Here is a 24,056-nt window from a genome sequence, read left to right as displayed (position 1 = left end):
CTGCACCGGTTCAGGCCCTGAATGGCCTTCTTCCTTCAGACGTCGGTACCCGGCAGGTAGGTGTGGTGGTGAAAGTGAGGGTCTGGGGGGGAGGGGGTTGGGGGAGGAGGCTGGATCTGAGGGCAGGGTCAGGTCATGGAGGGAGAGCTGTGGGGGTGGGGGGGCAGGGTTGGGGTCTGGCCTTCGGGCCGTAGGCCCTGGGGACAGAAGGGACAGAGAGGCCAGCAAGAGGATTCCTTGATCTGCCACCGGCGTGTGGCCATTCCAGCACGTTCCTGGCCAGGCCCCTGGGGTAAGGGCGATCTGCAGCTCCTGGAACCCGTGGTGGGCACGGGGGAGCGGAGGGGGCGCCCCGCCCAGGTTTCCTGTGCCTTCGTGCCTGTGCCCGCTGCTGTGGGTGTGGGCACACGTTCCCTGCCCACGCACACACGTGACGCTGGGCACGTGAGGGGCCCTGACAGCAAACCCTGTGTTCTGGGCCGCCCCAGACGCTGGGTCCGCCACCGAGGGGACCGCTGTGGGGGGGGGGGGGCGCAAAGCTGGGTGTTGGGAGTGGCCGTCCCCGAAGCGGTGGCTCTGTGCAGATCTGAGGGCTGGCGGGCACGCACTCACAGCGGACTCGGTGGACCGCTGCCCCTGGGGCGTGGGGAAGAGGCTGGGCACGGCGGGCCAGCGGAGGGGAAGGGGTAAAGCTGAAGGACGGCCCCGGGTGTGGTGGGACACGGGAGGCCCCAGAGCCAGGACCTGGACGCCGTCGAGGAGCCCAGCCAGACCCCGGCGGCGAACTGTCGCTCCACGCCGCGGGGACGAGAATGACCGCGTGGGCATCCCCAAAGGAGGGACCTCAGTTAGAGACCCCGCTTGGCACTTGGGACACAGAGTCCCGAGCCACTTAAATCTGCTACGTGAGGGTCCCCTGGCTGCCACCTCCTTGCTTTCCTCTGCCTCCTCTACCGGGGGAAGGAGCATCTCAGACCAAGAAGTTAGGGGTCACCTCTCCGGGTGGCCACTCAGTGGTGTCAAGGGAGGCCTGAGCCGGATTCTGGCGGAACTGGGCTTGAGTTCTGGCCCAGGGACAAGGCAGGAGAAGGAACTGGAGACAGTTGTGACCCCTTTGTCATACAGAACCCAGGGGGGGAAGCCCGTGCCTGGAACTGGCTCCCCAAGTGGGGAAGGGGAGAGCAGCAGCATCGTTGGGCTTTGGTGAGTACAAGGTGCCAGTGGACCGGCTGAGGGGTCGTGTGGATAGGGGAGGGGGACCCGTGGCAGGAGGCAGGGAGAGCTCAGCACCCCCCCTCCACCCGCCCCCACCCCCCGCCGGATCCCACCCCCAGGGCGGCGAACATGGAAGCCCAGAGAGAGCTGCTGTGAGAATGGCCAGAATCTTCAGGAATGCGGACACGTTCAGGGGTGTCACAGAAAAGACCCAGAGAGGAGGTGGCAGGATGCGGGGCGGAGGGGGGGGGGAATCAGGAGGAAGCGTGCCAAAGTGCCAAGGTGAATAGTGACTGTCAGTGAGTCAAGGAGGGGTCACCGGCGTCTCAAGAAAGGCTGAGCAAGGAGACCGAGGGAAGCCACCGGTCAAGGCGTGGTGGAGCGGGAGCGGCAGGGGTGTGGGGGGACCTGGGGACAAGCCCACTCCGGACAGACACCGGATGGTGCCGTGCAGTGGGCAGAACCTGGAGCAGGAGGCACGCAGGATGCTGTATCCAAGAATGAGGGGGAAGCTTCTGGAGAGGGAGAGGCTGGGCAGGGGGAGGTGTGGGGACAGGGGTGACTGATAGAGGAATGCCTGTGTGTGAGCCAGACAGCCTCCCCCCACGAAAGTTCGGGGGACCTCGTCCTTCTGGGAGAATCCGGGAAGGCTTCCTGGAGGGTGCACTTCCCAGAGGGGAGAAAGAAATCCAAGCAACATCAAGGTCAAGACTTAAGGAGACTGGACTATGACTTAAGATCGAGGCACGATTTCGGACCGTGGGCCGATTAAATGCGCAACTTAGCACAACTGGACGGCAGGCCCGGGGGTGTGGAGTCCAAACAGGTCCAGCCTGAAGCTTTCTCGGGGGTGGGGGACCCCGCGTCATTCCACCAGCCACTTGCGAGCCAGCTGGGAGTGCCGGGGCTGCTCGTCACACACCGTCTCTGCACCTGTCTGTCCCCACAGGTGCCCAGAGATGAGCGCTGAGGGCTCCCGCACCTGCAGGTGGCAGCTCCCCTCCCCTCCCCCTGCCCCCACTCCCAGGCCAGAGCACCCTAGCCCGTGAGCGCCTTCTCTCCTGTGCCATCGGCTCTTGTGCTCCTGTCCACAAATACACCAGCGTGTTGACCTCGTTCTGGAACACACACACACACACACACACACACACACACACACACTCCTCTTGACTCCACTTCCCAAGTGCCCTTAAACCTTTCCCGTCTGACTTGGACGCCCACCATGCCGACTGTCCTCGCCGGGTGGCCGATGACGTCGCACACACTGCTGTGTCCCCAGCCCCCGTCTTACTGACCCACCAGCACCCGGCTTCTCAGGCCTCCTGCCCCCCCTTGCCTGTGCCGCCCCTTCTCCCTGCTCAGCTCTCAACACTGAGGCACCCGGAGCTGGCCCCGCACACCACCGTCCCGTCCCTTCCCTCTGGCCACCTTGCATGCCTCTGAAAGCTGGTAACTCTCCAGCATGTCGTCCAGGCCGCTCCTCTCCCTGAGCTCACTGTGCGGAGTCCAAACAGGTCCAGCCTGAAGGCCGATCCCCCCGGCCCCCAAGCCTGCCTCACCCCAGCTGGACCCCCTTTGCACAGCCCAGGAGGTGGTATCCTCGGGGCGGTGGGAGCAGAGGCCGGGCCACCCGTGAGTGGCCCGGCCCGATTCCCTGGGGGCCACCCTTGCTCCTTCTCTATGACTCCTTTCATCTAATCTGTCTCAAGTCCTATCTTCGGCCCTACCATCAAAACACGTCTAGACTCCAATCACTTTTCACGGCCGCTGCCAGCAGGTGCCGGTCGTCGGCTCTTGTCATTATGGTGACAGCTTCCTCGCTGACTTCCCTTTTCCCACCCCCACCCCTACAATCACAAAGCAGCAGTCAGAGAGTCTTTTAAACAGTGAGATCGGACCACCTTCTGTTCACACCGTCCAATGGGCCCTACATCCCTCAGAGTAATAGCCAAAACTCTACAACGGCCTCCGAGCCCTGCCCTGTCCTCATCTCTCTGACCTGGTTGCCTCCCACTCTTTCCCTTGGTGGCTGTGCTCCAGCTCGTCTGGCTCCCAGGCACATTGACGCCACAGGACCTTTGCACTTACTGTTTCCCCTCTTCCTGGAATGTTCTGACCTCAGGCATCGGCCTAGTTCATTCCCTCCCCTCTGTCAAGACTCTGTTCACACGTTAGGTTCTTAAGGAGGCCTACCCTGACCTCCTGGTTTAAAACTGTAACTCCTCTGCTTGATTTTCCAGTTGTCCTCCTTCCCTCGTTTCTGTCCCATAACACTTATCACCGTCTAAAGCACTGTGGCATTCTCTTACTTATTATGTCTACCGTCTGACAGCCCCCACTAAAAGGCAAGCTCCTTGTTTGTCCCCTGCTATCACTGCAGTGCCCAGATCAGTGGCACACAGTTAGCCCTTAATGCCTACTAGCTGACGGGCTGAGTTTGCTCCCCCGCAGCGGGGAAGCGCCCATTCCCTTAGGTGGAAAGTTGCAAAGGGATTTCCGGGGCCACACAGTCTCCCAGGTTGGGTCAGAGGTGGCTGGACACAGGCAGCAAGGGCCTGGCATGGCCAGCTGGTCTCTGCTGGTCCCACCACCTGATAACTGCCCAGGCCTCACCCAGAATCCTCTGGGCCATGCCCTGAACTGGGACTGCGGATCCGTTTTTGACTTGGGCACATGCTGCCTCTCACTCTCGTGTGCCCTCCCTGCCTCCTGCAGATGGCTCTTCCCGCTTCAAGGCCACTCCCCATCAAGGTCTCCTGCCTTTTCCCAAGCCGGTGCTCCGGTGCCCCCTCAATGCCAATTACAGGCCCGGACCTGGGCTGTGGTTGTGCACCTGCTCTGTCTCCCCTCTGGGCCGTGAACCACTTGAGGCTGCCGGACTCCTAGCCCGGAGCGTGTCCCCGGCACAGGGCAGTTGTCAGTGACGATCTGCTGACTAAGCCCGTGAAGGACTGGACAGAGAGCTACTGGGTGTGGGGGACTCTGCCGCCCCACCTGTGTGCCCGCCGTGTGTCACTGGGCGTCACTGGCGGTGGTCAGGCCGCAGCCACTGGTGCTCTGGCAAACCCACCAGAGGGCCCGGCCCTGCGTAGGGTCCCCTCCCGCCCCGGCACAAGGTGGACACAACTGTGACTAGAGGAAGCTTCTCCAGCCACTAAATCCAATGACATGACACCCACATCAACAGCTCCAACTGCCACGTCCCGAGTGCCCGCCGTGGGTTGGGCGCTGCGCCTACAGGTGCCATCGCTCGGTCCCCCCCCCCCCCCACCTGTCAGCAGCCCTTCGAGTCCGGCATTATTATATCCCCTTCAAAGAGACAGAAATGGAATCTCAAAGAAGCTAAAACTCATTCATTCTTTGAGAAAGGGTTTCCTGAGCATTGACCGGGACTTGCCCAAGGCCACCACCAGCCAGCTGGTAAGAGAAGACACTGGGAGTCCCGTGCGTTGCCACTTGACCGATGCCTCACTGGAAGGTGAGCGGGGTCCTCAAACCTCACTCCCTGGAGCCCCCTCCCCGCCCCCCGTTCCACTGTCCCAACAGAACAGCCTTTTACCCGTCCACAAACCAATTTCCTGGAAAAAAAAAAAAGCCCTTCCTAGTGACATCCTGGAAGAGGTGCTAAGTTCCGAATGCCCCAGACTCTGCACGCGCCCTGCTTCCTGCTTCTACTAAATTGGCTCACCCCACACTGGGTGGGCCAGATGCAGATCAAGGGCCTGGTGACCGGAAGCCCCCCACCGACATCAAAACGGCGGCTCTCCGGGGCCCTCTGGGCTCTCAGCTCGGCCCCCCACACCCCTGCCCCCTCACAGGAACCGATGCCGCGCCCAAGCGGAGACCAGCAAGCCGCGTGCCCCCCCCAGAGCCGGCACGCTGGGGCTGCGGAGGAGGCAGGCCGTACCCCAAACACGAGCAGACAGGATCACGGCGGATGGCTCGCACACTCTAATACCTCCTGCGGCCCCTTGGACAACGCGGGCTTGAATCGCGCGGGTCCACTTAGACGGCGGGTGTTTTGAAGAGCACCGTACCGCACACATATTTTTTCTTCCTTAGGATTTTCTTAACAACGTTTTTTTTTTCTAGCTGACTTTATTGTAAGAATACAGCGTATCATACGTATAAATACAAAACGTGTTCCGCGACTACATTACCGGAAAGTTTTCGGGTCAACGGTAGGCCATTAGTAGTTATGTTTTGGGGGAGTCCAGGGTTATGCGCGGATTTTCGACTACATGGGGGGGGTCGGCGCCCCAAACCTCCATGTTTTCCAAGGCTCAACCGTTGCTTCACCCCCTGTATCACCGACCGTGTTTCCTCCGGGCATCAAACAAGGCACATCATTGCTCAGACTCACCTAACTGTAGGGGGAGGAGGGAGGCTGGGGGCCCAGCCGGGAGTAGGGCCACCCCCCCCCCCCAGTCGCAGTCCCTCCTCTGCCTTAGGAACTGGCAGTTTGCAAAACGAGTCAGGCCGACCAAACCACGGGGAACAGCAGTTTTGCTTAATTAAATCTCCCTTTAAAAGCACCTGGGGAGACTTTCTGGGTTAAGAGATTTTGTGCCAAGTGTTTTTTTTTTTTTTTAATTTTTTTACATTTTACATTTTAATTTAGTTACCAGATCTTTGAAGGGGGACGGGGCATACATAAACTAGCAATCTGCTCAAAGTCGCAGATAATGTTAGCTGAATCAGACTTCAAGTTTGTCAAAGTCAGACGGACAGAGCTCTGTTGGTTTTAGGCACATTTCTCCCATCTGTGGGGGCAGACATTCGGGGACAGTTCTAGATGCGCTCAGGTCCCTGAGTGACCAGATGAGGCGCAGGGCTGCCGGGAGTGCCTGGCCTTGGTGCCGGACCGTCTTGTGCTGGGGGGCTCCTCCCACTGGAGGCAGGATCCCTGAGGCTCCCGTGTCACATTAGGAGCGTCTCATTCCGAAACCTACAAATTAATGCACAACAAACTAATCACGCCCCCGCCCCCCCGTCACACATGGGTGAGGAATGGCCAATTCTTTTCCAACCTTCTAGATTTCAAGATCAGAAACCAGCCAACTCTGCGGAGCTCTCTTGCCTCCAGCCTCGAGCGCTGGCTGGAGACCCTTTCTCAGGAGCCCGATCATTCCAGAAACCCACAGACATCACTTCCTCCTTCCTCTTCCCGCTCACTTGCTCGCATTAACCAGCGCCCCTGGCTTATCCTTCACGTCGCGATTCAGGGACAAGGCGAGAGATCCCCACAGAGCAGGCAAAGCCAGGCCACCGGCTGAGCGCTGGCTGCTCTGAAGACGTACCTGGCCGCAGCCCTGGGGCCCCTGAGCCCCACTTACTGGGCTGCTACCATCAGCCTAGTGCCTCGCTCAGCACTGCCGACTACCATTCCTGGTCCTCAAACAGCAAGGGTGACAACAGCAAGCGGGGACGCAGACCCGGTGGAGAGCAGAGAGCGGGGCCAGCTGGTGCGCAGAGACCCGCGCGTCCCACCCCACGCCAGGTTTCTGCCGACACCTGCCATCGGGGACACTGGGAGGCGGAGGGATGGCAATACTTTTTTTGTTTTATTTTAGAGAGACAGAGAGAGAGAGCACGAGCGGGGGAGAGGGGCAGAGAGAGAGAGAGAGAGAGAGAGAGAGAGAGAGAGAATCCCAAGCAGACTCCACACTCAGCAAGGAGCCCAACGCGCGGTGCGATCCCACGACCCTGGGATCACGAGCCGACATCAAGAGCCAGACGCTCAACCGACTGAGCCACCCAGGCGCCCCCAGAATGGCAGTCCCCGAGGTGCCCTTTGGACACAGAATGACAGTGTTTGCTGCTTCTCCTCAGGCCGGGGCACTTTAAATAAACACAACCCACACATTCTTGTGTTTGTATAAAAGATATTTACTTCAATTATCACACCTAGGGTGCTAGTGAATAATAATAATACATGGTGTGAGTTTCATACAGTGATATTGCTTCTCCATATCATATAGGGACCGTTGTACAGTGCTGAGAACAGACATCGTATGGCTAACCAAAGACAGAAGGGACGACGTCGAGGGGCCGACGGGTGCCTCCCCCACCCCCACGCCAGCTGGATCAACTTTTGACTCTTAATGTCCAAAACAAATAGCAAGAAAAAAAAAATGTTACCAGAGATGGGTCACAGCAACACAACAGAGGCTTCTCAAAGCTATTTGTACAAAAACGACGCCTTTTTTTTTTTTTTTTCGTTTGTTTTTTGTTTTTGTTTTTGGTCAATCGGGTCTCTGTGAGGATTTAAAAAAAAAAAAAAGGTCTGTGATTGTAGTAACAAACGAGCTCTAAAAACATCTAAGACTTAGTGCGTTACAGAAAATATAAAATACTGCTAAAATGTAAGACACCACGATACACTGGGGGGTGGGGGTGGGGGTGGGGGGGAGCTGAGCTTATGAAGAGTTTTCCGGAAGAAGTCCGCCACTCTGCGAGCGAGCTTGTCTTGTGCTGTGTTAGTAGTCTGGGCAGGAGCGTGGTGCTCCCCGCCCTCGCGGCAAGTAGTTATTGCACATTGCAAAGAGCTAGGTCTTACTCAGTGGAAAGGGACGTGGGGAAACCCACCTTTTCTGTTGCTGCTGCTTTTTTTTCCCCCACTTGTATTTGCTAACGAGTTGTTCTCAAACGCGGTAAAGAGTTTTGCACGAATCCTCACGTCTCCAAAATGCACAGCGTCTTCTGAGGGGTCTCGGTGGGACAGGAGAGGCCCGTTTTCCCCAGGAAAGAGGCAGAAAACGGCTCAAGAGAGAAATGCATAGACTGATTCGAGAGAAATGAGAACTCTTTGGGGCGCGGGGTGGGGGAGATGGGGGTGGTTATTCCATCGGAGGGCTTTCTTTCAGAGATGAGGACAGAATCAGGACCCCCGACAATTTCAGAGAAGGGAAGTCATGGCACAGAAAGCGAGTCGGAGTTGGGGGGGGGCCCTCTGGGAGCGAGGGTCGGCCGCGCGGCCCCACCTGGACCTCGGCCTGGCGGGCAGCCCCCTTCTCCTGGGCCCCACCCCACCTTCACACCCGATTAGCAAGCAACGGGCTGTGTTAGGCTGTGTTCCTCCCTCTAAGCTTCAGAGCTTCACCGCATTAAGCGGGGAGGGGATCCCCCCCACCTCGCTGGTGTGGGTCCTCAAGCCACAGCCGGACCAGAATACACTGTTGCTTCGCAAGATGCAAGACGGTTTTGACCAACTCTGTGTGCAAGGAAAACAACCACAATCACAACAAGAAAAGCCAACAGAACACAGCAACCCACGCGAGGCTTGCAAGAAACCGCTCTCTCCCTCGGAAGCCACGGTCTCCGCCAGGCCGCTGCCGCGCCGCCCTCTCCGACCAGGGCTCGCTGAAACTTCATGAACCCAGAAGTCTTAACCAGAGGCTCTAGGAGGCTTTGGGGAACTGAACTTTGCTTTTCTACGTCTCTGGAGTTCCTTGCACTGAGTGTTCTTCTTCAACTCTCTCGTTTAAAAAAGTGAGACACGCGGAGACCGCTCGTTTTTGAGTGGCTACTCTGGACACAGATGTCTGATTCTGCTGGAGAAGCCCCCTCTGGCCCCCCAGTCGAAACCCCAGACCCTTCGGTTCTTTTGGGGACTGGGGGGCGGCGGAGGGGGGGGGGAGAGGGCAGGAGGCAGAAGACAGTAACCACTGGAGTGATAGCAAGAAGCATTTATAACAACAACAACAACAACAACAACAACACAAAACAACAATACACTCCTGATAAGTACTTAAATGATTAACCTAACAATAAATAGAAGAGGATAGAAATAATTTTTTTTTTTCTTCTCAAGGAAACATCCTTTTATAATTCTCCTCACGCACGCTGGCAGGTCAGTAGCAGTCAATCCATCTCAACAAGAAAAGGTTAAGTGCTGGAAGGGATGGCTGTAGTCTCACACTTGGGAGGGTTCTGAGCTGCTGGGTCACAAACACCGCCCCCCCCCGCCCCCCCGCCCCCCCTCCCCCAGCCAGCGGTTCCAGCAGGTGCCTGGGGGGGGGTGCCCTGTGCACCTGCACACCTCGCTCGGTGGTCAGTAAGAGGCAGGCTGAGATGGGGGGGGTGGGGGGGATGCTGGGGAGGCCTGTTTTCCCTTCAGTTCATGAACAAACGGAACTACAGTGAACATGCTCACCCACAACCTGAATCGTCCTGGTCTAAAGCTTACTTCGAGTTCATTTGGTGTGCAATACATTATCTCTTAAAAATGAAGAAAAATGATTTCTATTGCACAGAGCTTTTTACACATAGTCATCTACTTAAGTGCTTTCTGTTTAAAGCAAACTACAAAAAAAAAAAAAGGAAGCGGGGGGTGGGGGGAGAAAAAGAAAAAGACAAAGAAGGGAAAATGAAAAGGGAGAGGAACTTTCGAACAAAAGCAGCCCCGTGCCACTTCGATGCATCTTGCTGAATGGTGTCTGGTTTCACCAACGGAAGTCCCAACGCTTCCGTACACACTGTGCTTCTGATTAGTTTTTCCATAGGGATGTAGCCGTGACATTGGGATATAAGGCACCTTTCCTTTCTGATCACAGAAAGCTTGATACATAGCATATAGCATTATTTTGTGGTAGAAATGAAAGCCTAAACACTACAGAAAAGGACAGTAACAAGACTACACTTAACGTCATTGGAGAAGCGAAAATGATCCGTGGAAAGCAACTCAAAGGTATTTCAAAAGGCTAATACCAGGGGGATGGGGAAGTGCACATTTATGCATAGCCTAATGCCTTTCTCTCACTAGCCTTTTTTAGGATTCTTCGCCTACAATGCCCAACTTTTCAAGTTAGCATTCCGGAGGAGACTAGGCGCTTTGGAAATGTCTTGTTAAAGCTAAATGTCACTTCATGCAAAGATGAGAATGGAGATACCGCTGGCGGCGTGGTCACGGTATCTTTGGAGGGGAGGTGGAGGAAGGGCCGCAGGGCCTGGGCAGGTGGGGGCAGGTCCCCTGAGAGGAGAGCGCCCGGGGAACCTGCCTTTCCTTCTTCCCTCCGCAGGATGAGGCTCCAGGGCTGCTGGGGCGAGGAACTCGGGCGGAGCTCATTTCCTGCCCAGCTCACTGCTCTCCACGCCCCTCCTCTGCCTTCCGGATTCACCCCCTGGGTTCGGGCCTCCGCTTTTCAGCACATCTGTAAAGGGTTCACAGGCTGCATCTTTTCGGAACTTTCATCGGGAACTGGTTTTCTTCTCCTGATGGTTTTCATCTACAAAAAGGCAGAAACTGATGGGAATGGAAAGATTTTTGTCAAACTGGACCCTTCTCTCAGCAGACGTTCCGGGCAACGGGACTGTATCACGTTGGAGTCCCAGGCCACCGTCTGGCCACCTGGGGTGGGAGCTCTGCCCTGGGTACAGGGGTGGGGGCGGTGGTCACGAAGGCTCTCCTGTTGCCACCGAGGCGCAGACGACACGACAAAAAGCACTGGGGTGGTGGGGGGGACTTCTAAGCGCGAGCTTTCCCGGCAGGTGCGCAGGCAGGCGATCATGGCACAAATCTTCAGTTAGGCTCCCGGGTCGTTCCGGCAGGAGAATACTCTGGCCACCAGAGAGGGCGCACCCACATCTAACCGGCGGCTCAGGGAGCCGTTTTTGTTTTTTTTTCTTCCTTCCTCTGCACTGCATAGAAACTGGCATGTTCTTTTGGGAAGAGTCACGTGATTGAAGACTGGGTTTGTGGACTGGAGAACACCATCTCCTCTCCTGACCTTGAGAGGCTTCCAAAGGAGGTCTGGCAGAGTTCCCCAACGCCAGGTAGGGATCCTGGGGAAGTGTCCTCACGTGGCCATGTAGGGGCAGCCCAGGGCAAGGGAAAAACGGCTTTGATGGAGCCCAACAGCTGAGCAGGAACGGACAGAAAGCAAAGGCAGGCCAAAGACAAGGCCCTCTGAGGCCCGAGACCGCCCCCGCCAGCAAAGGAAACAGCTGTCAGAGCGTTAGGAACAGGTGGAAGTCGAGAGAAAAATCCATGTGCCTCGTGGAGCACAGCTGTCCGTCCATGTTGCGCTCACAAAAGAGAAGAGGGGGAAGGAGCCTGCCCGCCAGGCCAAGACACTCAGGAATGCCGCGCCTCTAGCGTTTTCCCTCTCCCCCGCGCCGGAGTCCACTCGGGCCTCGCGGTTCTGAGGGGCTCGGGGTGGGGAGTAGCATCGAGTGGGAGCACAGGTCAGTGAGGTAGAAGGGGACGGAGGAGGAGTGTGCTGACGAGGGAGGACACCCAGGGAGGGAAGCAGACCTCCCGTCCTTCCCAGGGAGGGAAGGGACGCGGCTAACCCGAACCTCGCCTTGCTACGTCTCCCCCGCACGGCTGGCTTACTGGCCTCAGAAAGTGGGGGCTCGGGATGGCTGAGGGCGGACTCTTGCTTTTACAGGCCTGTCCAGAGGCGCCCGGCAGAGTGCATTTAAGGCAACGGCCGCCGTCCCCCAGCTCCAGGTGTAGTCGGTCACGAACACCGGTTCACTTTGTGCTAATCCCAGAAGGGCGTGCGTACACCTTCCGACCCCGCCCCCCCCGCCCCCGGCTCCTCTGCTACTTTCAGGGAGGTTTGTTTTTCTAAGGAGGAATGAGAAACATTGCATAGAATGTCAACAGGGTTCATTGATCACCGTGCCAGAGGGGGCAGGCGTTCAGGAGGAACCCCAGTTCGCCTGCAGCCGGGAAGGCACCGGCCTGTGGACTGAGCCGTCCGGTGACTCTTGTCCCGACCTCTTAGGGCACGACTGGGGCATGATCTTAGGGCAACGAGCCGACACCAGAGCTTTCCCTCGGATTAGAGTACAACCTGCCTTCTGCTTGGTTTCCTCATGAGCCGCACGACTGACGTGGCTCCGGGCCGGTTTGGGGGGGGGGGTGCGGCGGTACATGGGGAGGGTCTCCCATGGCCAGAGAGAGCACAGACACTCAACCCCAAGCTCTGTAGCACTCTGGGTCTGGACCACCAACCAGCGGACCCAAACGTCCACATCGGAGGGGATGAGTTTTAAATGGGGAGAACAACGAAGATGCCAAAAAGGAGGAGACTGGGCAGGGAGGCACCTGTGCTTTGGAAGCACAGGGAACCGGCCCCGGGGAGGCAACCGTCATCTTTTTGCCTCAGTCACTCTCACAGACACAGCGGCCATGGTTTGATGGTGGTCATACGGGTCAAGATCCTGGCACTTCCTGGAGACTTCTCCAAGCCGGCATCCCGGGACAGCCTGCTGACCACGAGCCACCTTATGTTGTGATGTTCCTCACGCAGGTCGGCTCCGAGCATACTCGAGTTGAGCTGGATGGCTACGGCAATCCTTTCTGAAGACCAGTCTGGCGGACAGAGATCCCGGACGGGCCGACTGATCCAGAAGTTCAAGGCTGGCGGTCGCCTGGGAGCCAGACGGTGGAGGCGAGCGGGCACAGGTCTAGGACGGAGCCCACACGCCTTCCGCCTCCGATCCCACAAAGGGAGTGTGGCTGGAACCAAGGGTCAAGAGGCCGAACGCGAACGCGGATTTGACACCGAACCTCCACTTAGCCAGCTAAGTAATGGCAAAACCCTTAAGTTATGAACACTGCCTCCAATTAACAAAAAGAAGCCATTTAAAATGGTATAATGGAGCTTGTAATTAAGTGTTAGTGTTTTATACGGAACCGCTTTCCCCAGGGGAGAGGTACAAATCAGCTTTTTAAACTGGTGGAGCGTAAGGAGGAGGTCGGCTGCCTGTGGGGGCTACGGCTCGGAATGTCAGCCAGCTGAAGGTAAGCCCCCCCGGAGAGGATGCTGTTCAAGGCACTTGAATATTGCTTATCAAGATGAAAGATCAACCCTTAGACTCACACTGAGGTGCAACGAGGAGGGGGGACACTCCCCCGACCCCCTGACAGGTTTCTGTTATATAGTGGCAGCTCTTAGAAGTATTACAGTGAAAGCTTAACACAAAAGATCATAGGGTTGGGATCACGATAAAAAAAAATATATATATATAAATAGAGAAAAAATACAAACACAGAACCGCAAGCAAACTTTAACCAACTGATTGTATCGAGCACCCAGATGTAAGTCTGGCAAAAAAGGTAGAGCGGAAGTCAACATAAACCTAGTTTAAAAACCACCACCACCACCACCACCACCACCACCATCACCAAAACCCAACAAAAATGACTAAATCGCTTGGAAGAGCCAAAGTGGCTGTTTTAGACTGTTACTATTTGGCCACGAGGATGGACAAATCTATACTTTTTTCAATTCCCTCGGATTTAACGCCTTGGTAAATAACAGTCATGCCTTGAAAACTAAAACACTACCCTAATATTTCTGGTTAACACCCTGCTTTTCATTGCAATGAAAAATCAGATATTTAGAGATTCGTCACACATGATGACACGATTCCCTCGAGGTTTTCGTGGAGAGGACACCACAGTACTGTCAGGGGCTCTGCTACTCACTGTCCTGGGGGGGGGGGTCACTAACGCAAACTCGCTCTTCTTAATGCACCTGAATCGAGCCAGATGTTAATCTGTTTCCCCTTAAGCTCCTCCATTTTGAATTCTCTTCTCACTGAACCAGGTATCGAGTTCAGAGATGATACGACCATCAAAAGGCAAATAGCCTGCCTCCCAGCCTCCTAGAGCCTTCTGAAAACTTCTTATTCATGAAAAGGCATTGTCTTTAGTGTAGTGACTCTTAAATTTGTGAAAACTTTAACTAAGTGCTGCAGTTGCAGGTTAAAGGACTGTAAATGAACTACGTAATTTCTAAAACATCATGCAAGAAATGTGGTTTCACATCTTACAGTCAAAGTCCTACAAGTTAATTAATACAAGCACACTGAGGTGTAATAGCGGGGGCATACCTTGAAAATTATAACTCCCTCCCACCCCCCCATCAAAAAAAAAAAGGTAATATTAATTAAACTTAAGAAATAATGAATGCACCATTAAAATGCCATCCAAAGATGTTGACCTAAGACAAAGGTTTCAATGATACACAATACGGTCAAAAAGTTTTCAATCAGTAATATACAGTATGACAACTACATCTTGTAAATTATACCCAATACTGCCGGCAGTCTATCCCTCTAAAGAATATTTGCCCCTTTCATCCCTTCCTAACAATCAGATAATAAAATACAGCACCTATAAATAAGCAAAAAAAAATATATATATATACCGAAATCATCTATTGTTAGTTTAAAGATATGGCAATAAAGGAGTCTAAATTAGCAAACTTGTAGAAGCCATAACTGATAAAACAGCTTATTGAAAAAAGGTGGCAGTAATGCACTCTATGTGTGCACAGGTACTTAAGAAAATACACAGACGTATAAAATTGCACACACGCACACACGCACACTCTCACCCACCTCTATTCTCACGCGTATACACATAGACAACAGGAGGAATCAGAGACAAGTTAGACTTCAGGTTTGTACTTAGACTGCCCTACACTGTGCATAAAAGAACTGTTCCAAGAGGCAGAATGAATGAAGGGTCGATGGATGGTCTGGTCTGGAAGTGAAGAGCAACAACGTTTTGGTGGGAGTGTGGGCCATCTCTACAGGGGTGAGGGCAGAGCCCGGACTGCCACGTTCTCTCCGCTGCAGGGAAGGAAGCTTCCCACGACGGTCAACAGTCCTCAGTGCTTGTGGTGGGAAGAGCGGGAGAGCGAGAGCGAGAGAGAGAGAGAGAGAGAGAGAGAGAGAGCGCGCGTGCGCCAGAGCCTGCCGGGCCCGGGGAGCGGCGGCCCCTGGTGGGGCTCAGTCCATCAGGCGCCCGGGAGAGTGCTGAGAGGTGTGCTGCCTTCTGTGCCAAGGGAAGCCTGCTGACCACGCGGGGCGGGACCCCTGCGGCCCCCCCCACGCCCCCAAGCTGCCTGCTGCCACCTCGGCGGCCCACTCTTTCCTCCTTCCTTTACACGCTCGCACGTGTGCGGACTCACTAACGCAGACGTAGACACCATAAATTAAAACAGAATGAACGGGGACATGCTACAGTTCTAACTTGTCTCCTAACCTCCGAGATATGAGGTCTGATCAGCGTGCTCTGCGGTTAGAGGTTAAAAAGCAGATTATAAAATACCTAGATTCGGATCTTTTCTTTTTGTCCTGATTTGGCCTAGAATGGAGTGTATTAAACAGACCCTGGCCAGCAAAAGCCCAGAGCCAGTTAAAGCTATGGATCATGTGCACTACATGTCAGGATTCTATTCACGTACAAGAAAACACTACGTCAGCTACCACAAAATCAGATCGTTTCCTGATGTGACTTCTCTTTCTGTTAAAAAATATGTGGAGTAAATGTGTTTTATTTTAATTCAAAGTTTCAAACGAGAAGATTCTTTACTTGAAAATATTTAGGAATCCAAACTAGTGTGTTTAGAGTCGGTTTGACTGTGCAATCTCTTAGTGGCAACTGAACAGCTACAAAAACTTTCTTTTTTTAATTTTTCTGAAAAATCCCCCCTCCCACCCCCCCCCCCTTTTTTTTCCTGGTTTAAGAAGATAATAGTGTATTATCGCTCTGAAGCCATTAGATGGCAGATAAAAAGCCCCCTTTTAATATGTGGGTTTGATTTTTTTTTTTTTTTTTAAAGCCCACACGAAAGAGGAGGGCGCAAGGCAAAGCTGTAAGAGTTATTCCAGAACCTGTGGAAATCACTTAGGGCAATAAAAAAAAACACTTCAGGGTACAAAAAAGCTCGACTACACATTTCCGTTTTCTTCCTTGAAAACACGACATAGATTGGGCTTAATGCTCCTTTGTTTTCTATATGCACCTTGGCCTATGGCGATTTTGCCCTGTGGCCCGCAGGGCGGTTAAGTGCGCAACACGGTCCAGGCCGCGGAGTCGGCGCCCGCCCCTCTGCCCGGCCCAGCCCTGCCCAGCTCAGCTCGGCTCGGCTCGGCTCGGCTCGGCTCGGCTCGGCCCAGCTCGGCTCGGCCCGGCCCGGTTCGGCCAGACCCGGCTTAGCTCGGCCCGGCCCGGCCCAGCTCGGCCCGGCTCGGCTCGGCCCGACTCTGCTCGGCTCGGCTCGGCGGGACGGGCGGGCAGCGCCCTCTCAGAACTCCCATTCGATGGGCTCCTCCCGGCTGGCGGCCTTCTCCAGGCGGTGGATTATGCTGTTCAAGTTCGCGGCCTTCTTCTTCCTCAAGGGGTTGTCTCGAGAGTCCCTGGCGCCCGCCGCCTCCGGGAGGCCGAAGAGGCTCTGCAGCGAGCTGGCCCTGCGGGCGGCCGCCGGCGCGCTGGTGCTTGGCAAAGCGGAACTCCTGTCGGCGCCGTCCCGGGCCCGGCAGGGGCCCTCCGCCGGCGGGGCGGCTGAGGTAGCGGCGTCCTCCCCGGCCGCGGGCGCGGCGGCGGCGGCGGCGGCGGCGGGGTTTGGCACGGGCCCCGGGCCGTCGGCGGGGCCCTCGGGCGGCGGCGGCGGCGGCGGAGGGGGCGGCGGCGGCGCCCGGGGCCGGCCCTCGTCGTCCGCGTCGTCCGGGGCCGGGGCCCCCGAGGGCGGCGGATGCGCCTTCTCCGCCGGCCTGGGCGGCTCCTCCCGCTCCTCCGGGGCCGCGGCCGCGTCGGCCGGCCCTCCCTGAGACTTGGCGGCGGCCGCGGGGCCGCCCGACTCCTCGGCGTCCGCGGCGCTCGGGCCCTCGGCGGCCTCCACGCCGTCGCAGCTGTCGCCCTCCGAGCTGGGCGCGGCTCGGCCGCTTCGGGCCGACGGGGAGTCGCTGGCCCCGGCCTGGCCCTGGCTCCCGGCCTGAATCTCCTCAATGAACAGTTCTCTGCGGATCCGAGACCTGCGAGACACAAGCGGGGCGCCGCCGTGAGCAGGGGGCTGCCGTGCGCGCGCTTGGAGTCGCGGGGGACCCCTCCCCAGCCAGGCAGGGCGCGCCCCGCCCCGCCCCCGGCGTCACCCCCCACGCCAGGCCCGGGCCTCGCCCCCGCCACCTCCCAAAGTCAGTGCCTTTGCCCGAGTCGCCCCTCGGGGCCGGTGCCAGGCCCCTCTTTTCAGGGAGGATGGCGCGCCAGGGTTACTTGTTCAATGGCACTTTTCCTGCATCTCCTGTCCCACCCCACCTCCAATCGCGCTGTGAATGGCGCGGCCCACCCTTCGCGCACCCCAGGCCCGGCATGGTGCTTGGTACAGGGTCTTAAATGAGGACCGAACTAACACATGGAAATGCAGAATGGATGGTAGCCACGGCTTCCTCACCGGGACTCTGGGTAGTCGCCCAAAGTGTCTGAGCCACAGGTCAGGGGTCAAGGCCCCGGGCAGGGTTCTCCCAGATTATGTGTCAACCAATTCCCTCCTTTAAGAGGAGACCGGGGAAGGGTCACTTTTGAACAAGCAGGAAGGAGACCAGACACGCGCTCCAACACAGCAAGCGTGTCACAATCAAGCTCCCATACTTTGTTGGGTGTGAAGGAAGCAGCTGCACACGGGCCCTGGCCGTCCCTGGTTTGGGACGTCATGAAATGGCTCTTGTTAAGTCTGCTTTTGTGCCTGCGTTTCTCCTTCATCTTGCCCACTGTACTAGGCTCGATGAGAAGTCTCTCTAGGTGGTTCCAAAGAGCTGAAAAAGCCTCTGATTAATGTGCCAACTGTTCGTGGAAAAGCATCCTCAGGTCAAGTTAGCACTAAGCCCACTGTCTTGCAGAAGGAAACCGGGCCTTGGGCTAGGCGTGCATAAAAATATTTTCTGCAGTACGTAGACCCCAGTGAAGGTAACCTGTTTTGAGAGTCCACTATATGCCAGGTCTTGTGTTGGAGGAGGGCAGCGTTGAAGCCACCGGGAATCTGGCTGTAGTTTAGTCCAGTGTATCAGAACCCTGATGGCACTGATGTGTCAACACTTATTTGCTCCCTGCGGAGGACTCTTGTCCAGAGGATGGTTTCTGAGCCAGAGCTTCAGGGTGAGGTCCTAAAGCACCCCACCCCCCTCCCGAAGTTCTCAGGGGGAACAGAAGACTTTCCTCCCTCTCTGGGCTCCCATGGGAGCCTATTAAGTGGGAGCCCCTGCCGTCAGGTTCCTGGATGCTATGCTGTGAGGGCAGGCCTGTCTGCTGCCTTTCAGGCCCCTTGGCAGCCAAGAATGCCAGCCGGGGTGAACACCTAATCCCATCCCACCCTGGCTGGGGAGGTGGGAGGCCAGACAGGCAGACCTGTGGGTTGTAACTCTGAGTCCCAGGGGTAGACTCGCCCCAGAACGGAGCACAGGCTCTGTGGAACCAGGCAAACCTGGGTTTGTAAACTTACTAGCTCTGCAACATGGCAAAAATTCCTGAACCTTTTGGAGCCTCTCCGTATGATCTGAAAATCATGGAGAATAGTTTCTTCCGTGCAGAGATGTTAGGAATAAAATATTAACGCATAATATGGGACACAAAGTAGACCCAGAAAAAAAGGGCACTGTTCTGACCATCCAGCTGCCTTTTGAATGCCACAATCCCCGTTGTAAGTGCTAAGGCTGAGGTCAAGGGGCTGCGGGGCGGGAAGGGACAGCTTCGTGCCTGTGGCCTGGCATCCTGGCCGCCCCCCTCTGCAGCTGGGTGAACCCGTGTAACCTCTGTCTGGAAAATGGGGCCGGTAGCACCGCACTCCGCTGCCGATCAGAGGATCTGATGAGACAACACACATGATGCTCCCGGCTCGGTGCCTGGCACACGTTCTATGCTCAGGCGACAGGAGACATCATCTTTCCTCGCCTAGATTTGTCTCCGTGTCTGTGAGGAATATCCTCTTCTGAGCTAGAAACACCAGGGCCCGGGAGCAGAGAGCCATGCATGTAAGGTGAGGTTTGCAGGGCGCCACGGTATTTAGGGTTCAGAAGAGTTTCTACTGGGTGGACCTGTTCTTCTGGGAGGAGACCAGGTGTCCTGTGACACCCTGTTCTGGCATTCCTGGCCCTGTGCCCGGGTAAATGGTCACCCTAAGATACTTCTAATTCCTTGAGGGTGAAATGGTAAGAGGAAGCAAAGTTTTACTCTTTTGATGGGGGTGAAAATCGATCTCCAACCGCCCCCTGCCCCACCAATGTTCCCTGTGGGTTCCCGTGGGCAGGAGAAAAAAAAAAGTCAACTTCTCCTGTTTAATTAACTCCTGCAGAATATGAGAGACATCTCCTCCCTTAGGAACTCAGTGTGTGTGTCAGGGGCCTGGGTGGCTCAGTCTGTTAAGTGTCTGACTCTTGGTTTCCGCTCAGGTCATGATCTCCTGGTTTCTGGGTTCGAGCCCTGTGTCCGGCTCTGTGCTGATAATGTGGAGCCTGCTTGGGATTCTCTCTCTCTGCCCCTCCCCTGCGTGCTCTCTCTCTCTCTCTCTCTCAAAATAAATCAGCATTTTAAGAAAAAGGAAAGGAACTCTGTGCATGTGTGCTAAGTGCTGCTGTGTGCCAGTTCTTGTAAGAAGCTCTGGGGTCTACCGGGCTGGTCTCTGCTGGAAGCATCTAGTTGGAAGAGCTAAAGGCCATGGAGGGGGTGTGCTCTCCGTCTGAATCTCTGCTCTGCACTTTGCCTCCCGGGTGACCCAAGTGACCTCAGTTCTTGGGGCTTTATGCCAATTCTGAATGACCTAGTGCTCACTTCTCATCTGATCTATTTTGTGGCTTATAAAATTCTTCTCAGTTCTTTTGTCAAGACCCTGCACATCTCCTACCTCTTGCAGAAGATCTTTCCAGATCTCGGCAGCTGAAGTGAATCTCTGCCCTAGGTTCTTCCGTTTGTCAGCCTGGCCAAGCTTTGTTACGGTTATTTTTGCAAGAAAACATTTACTGAGCATCCACTCTAGATCTGCATCTGAGCTCATTTCCTAAGTTTTGGGGTTCTCTTCCTCCTCCTCCTCTCTCCCCCTTCTGTCTTTACTTTACTTTTGTGGTGCATGGTTGACCCTGGTCCTGTTAAATGCACACATGGGGCGTCTCCACAGTGAGCAGCTGACCACCTGTACTGTGATGGGCGTTACACAGTTGTCAGGAAGGCGAGTGACCAAAGCTAAGAAACCGGGCGAGAGCGTGCCCCGGCCAGGAGGCAGTGACTGTCGTTCAGCTGAGGCCTGTAGGGGAGGGTCTGGGGAACGAGGCGACCCCAGCAGGGCCAGGGGAAATGTTTTGGAGGTGTTTTGGGTAACAGGTGGCAACCGACCCAGATAACTCTGCCGTCTCCAGGGTTCCCGTGCTTGCACTGAAGGGGACGTCGCTTGGGGTGCCTGGGTGGCTCCGTCAGTTAAGCATCCGACTCTGGCTCAGGTCATGATCTCGAGCTTTGTGAGTTCAAACCCCTCAGAACCTGGAGCCTGCTTTGGATTCTGTGTCGCCCTCTCTCTCTCTCTCTGCCTGCCCCCCCCCCCCATGCTCTGTGTGTCCCTCTCTCAAAAATAAGTATTAAAAAAAAAAAGCGAACATAGTTGCAGAAGACCCAAAAGAACACATTCCAATGCACCTTTGTGTCCAGAAAGTAAAAATGGGATTGCATAACACCTGGCGGGGAGAGGCTCCGGTGATCCTCTGCCCAGGATTCCGTTCCTTCGCCTTCATTTCACTGTTTCCCGCTCTCAGAGCTTCCGTCCGGGTGGAGGGAGCTCCACCACTGCAACTGCTAGCCTCGCTCTGCCTCTGTTCTTGTCTCATCTGTACATTGAGGATGAAGAAGCTGGCTGTGCTCAGTTCGTGTACGGTCTTTGTCCTCGTGGGAGCCAGGCCGCGCCCGGGAGGCCGGCTGGGGACGGTGCTGCCATCGTGGCTCCCCTTGCCTGGTTCCAGGAGTCAGGCAGCAGGTCTGTCTGGCTCTCACACTAAGCTACAAAGGCTTACTTAGCTTTCGCCGGCAGTAAAGGTACCGTTTTGGGTCCCATCTAATATCTTCAAAGTCCCCACCTTGTTTAGCACCTGGTGGGCTGGGGGGGGGGTGGTTACCAGGGCGGCTTGGGAAGCTGCAGCAGAACCTAACAGGTGAGGCAGGGCCCAGTCCGAGACACCAGTCCCTGTGGTCCCCGGCTGCCTGGGATGTACTCTGTTGCCCGACACCTGTCTCAGGTGAGTAACCGTGAGGGCTCCGCCCGCACTGGCCACCTGCGTGTGCTTGTCCCCTGGGTAGAACCAGGAGCCCCCGACTCAGTTTTGTTGGGCCCTGGAGAAAATGACGTTCTGATGACAACCAGCAGTTTGAGACAGTCACTTCAGGGCATTAAACAAGCAGGGGTTTCCATCAGGCCACCGGGAAGTCCCGGTTTCGAGCGGCAGGAAGTCTTGGTTGCAGCTACGATCGACAACTCATCGTATGTGGGTGTCATGACCTAATCCAAACATCTTACCCCAGTCGGCTTCATTCTACGGGGGAGCACTAGGCCCTAAGCTGACACGCCTAGGTCAGGTATTTAGTCTGAGTGAGTTTTAGGTCTTTCATCTGTAAAATGCAGGGAAGGGGCACCTGAGTGGCTCAGTCGGTTAAGCGTCCCACTCGGTTTCGGCTCAGGGCTTGATCTTCTGGTTCGTGGGATGGAGCCCCATGCCGGGCTCTGCAATGACGACGTGCAGCTTGCCTGGGATTCTCTCTCCTCTCTCCTCTCTCTCTCTCTCTCTCTCTCTCTCTCTCTCTCTCTCTCTCTGCCTCTCCCCTCCTCGTGCACTCTCTCTCTCAAAATACATACTTGGCTCAGTGTCTGGAGATCTGGTAGGTGCTCAATAAATCTCATTAATTTGACTGGATTTAGTTCATTTCGAAACAAACCAGGCTGATTTGGAAGACAATGCTGTAAAAGAACCTTTGGGTCTGCACTGAGACAGGCTGGCTGCTATGGAACCGCGGCCGCCTACGCTCTCCCTCGCTAAGTGATCTCGTTTTCCTAGCACAGCAGACAGACGTGGATTGTCCCTAATGACGTGATCCTCCACCTGGGGAGCTGAAGACTCCGACGAAACACAAAAAGCCAAACTAACCGACCCAGCACCGGGCTTTCAGTCCCCGGCCCGCCGGGCCCAGTCCCCAGAACGTCAGCCCGCTGCGCCGTTCGTGGCCCTTCCCTGCGGGACGGACGGGCCGCCGCCCCAGGGCCGACGGCGCACCGCTCTCTCGGAGCCCGGACTGCCGGCGCCGAGGGCCGGACCAAGCCGGGACGTACCTGTAATTGTGGAACCAGTTGATGACGGTGCTGGTTTTCAAGTTGAGCTGGGTGGCGAGTTCCTCGATGGTTTTTGGTGACGGGTATGGCTTTTGCTGATACGCTCGCTTCAGAGCTTCTTTCTCCTCAGGAGCCAGCACCACGCGGGGTTTCTTCAGCTGGTGCTGGGGCTGCGGGCTGGCGCCCTGGCTGTAGTCGATGCCAGCGGAGGGGGGCTCACAGGGCTGGCTGTCGCTGACCGAGCTGTGCCGCCGCTTCATGTAGGCTGAGGGAGGGAGAGAAGGCGGATTGAGGTGCAGGCCCAGCCGGGAGAGGAGCCCGGGCCCCCGACCCCCAAGAGCGCCACGGGGCGCTGCCGGCTCACACTCGTGTGTACGTGGTGGCAGCCGGCCGTTCGGCCCTGCTCTTCCAAGAGCGTCTCGGAACCCCTGGGCCGGAACCGTTCTGAAACCCAGCCCACGTTCGCCAAGCGCCTGCTCTGTGGGAACACGACGTCGCCGGCTGGCCCTGCCTGGCGGCTCAGCGGGGGACGCGGGGAAGCGTACCGGCGACCCCGGGGAAGCGCGGTGAGGGAGATACCAAGGGAGGGAGGTACCCAGCTCAGCCCGGGGAGGGGTCAAGGGAGGCTTCCCAGGAGAGATGGTGTTCAGGCTGGATCTTGAAGGCCAAGGGTGATTAACCAGAAAAAGAGAGGATGAGGTAGGAGGTGGTAGGAGACTGTTCCGGAAAGTGGGACCGGCAGGTGTAAAAAAGAGGGCACAAGGCACGAGACAGCACAGTTCCAGAGCGTGTATGTGTGTGAGCGTGCGCGTGCCCGTGTGCGCCTGGGCTGTGGAGGGGGAAGGAGGAGCCGGAGAGACGGGCAGTGCCGGGGTAGGCTGGAAGTTTGGACTTTACCGCAGAGGCAGAGGGAAGGAACGAAAAGGTTTTCGTCGGGAATGGTCTGATCAGCTGCATGCGTTTTGGATAAGGCTGTTCTGGCTGCAGTTTGGAGGATGGAGCGGACGGCAGGGCTGGCAGGAAGGTGCTCCGTTAGGAGGTAAGAATGAAAAAGATCTGAACTGGGGCAGTGGTGGTGGGACTGAGAAAAGTCCAGAGGGTGTGGAGATGGTAAGGGCCAGAGCTGACAGGACAGGGGGGGGGGGGGGGGGGGGGAGGGGGCGGAACTGACGCAGGAGGGGCTGAGGAGGGCGGAGGAGCCCCCGGTCCCAGGCTGGGAAGTGAGGAGGGTGCTCGTGTCTCTGGGTTGGGCGCCACGGAAGAAGGGAGAAGACGGTGGCTCGTCTTGGAACTGTGGAGTCGGAGAGGTCTCTGGGTTGCCCACCTGGAGATGGCCTGTGGGCAGTGAGACAGGTAGGTACGAAGCCTAGAAGAACGGCTGGGCCAGAGAGAGGGATTTTGGACCACAAGAACACAAACTGTGGTTGTGGTCCGTGCCGTCGGTGAGAAAGATGGGGGCTGGGAACGGAACCCCGGGACATCCACAGGCAGAGAGCGCCCCCACGAAGAAGCAGCCACGAGGGATCCAGAGATGGGAGGAAAACCAGGAGACAACGGTGGGAGAGAGGATGAGATCTACAGTGTCAGTGCTGCAGTGAGTCTGACAAGGACCCCGGAGACCCTCTGGCTTTAGGAGATGACCAGAGACTGGGGGAAGCAGGCAGAGCAGGGCTGTGGGAGCAGAAGAATCCAGGTGGCTGTAGGCCGAGTACCGAACGGGAGGTGACGAGGTGAAGGCAGTGA

The 24,056-nt window shown here is 56.4% G+C and overlaps 1 protein-coding gene across 17 annotated transcripts in view; it reads right to left on the bottom strand.

Moving 5' to 3' along the window:
- The window catches only part of CUX1 (cut like homeobox 1), a 375,787-nt gene that overhangs the window by 10,706 nt on the left and 341,025 nt on the right, over positions 1 to 24,056 (bottom strand). For 13 of the 17 annotated variants that reach the window (XM_023246757.2, XM_045048228.1, XM_023246756.2 and 10 more), the window contains 2 exons: positions 22,314 to 22,578; positions 7,084 to 16,995 (listed from right to left, as the gene is read on the bottom strand). The exons of the other annotated variants lie outside the window; for them this stretch is intronic. In XM_023246757.2, coding sequence (XP_023102525.2) covers positions 16,269 to 16,995; positions 22,314 to 22,578 — 992 coding nt within the window. In that variant the 3' untranslated portion in view covers positions 7,084 to 16,268. Of the gene's footprint in view, positions 1 to 7,083; positions 16,996 to 22,313; positions 22,579 to 24,056 lie in introns of those variants that run through there. 17 annotated transcript variants of the gene reach the window in all.

This window comes from Felis catus, chromosome E3 (genome assembly GCF_018350175.1).
Source record: "Felis catus isolate Fca126 chromosome E3, F.catus_Fca126_mat1.0, whole genome shotgun sequence".
NCBI lineage: Eukaryota > Metazoa > Chordata > Mammalia > Carnivora > Felidae > Felis > Felis catus.
The sequence above is the reverse complement of the archived record's forward strand: the minus strand, read 5'-3'. Positions and strand labels throughout refer to the sequence as shown.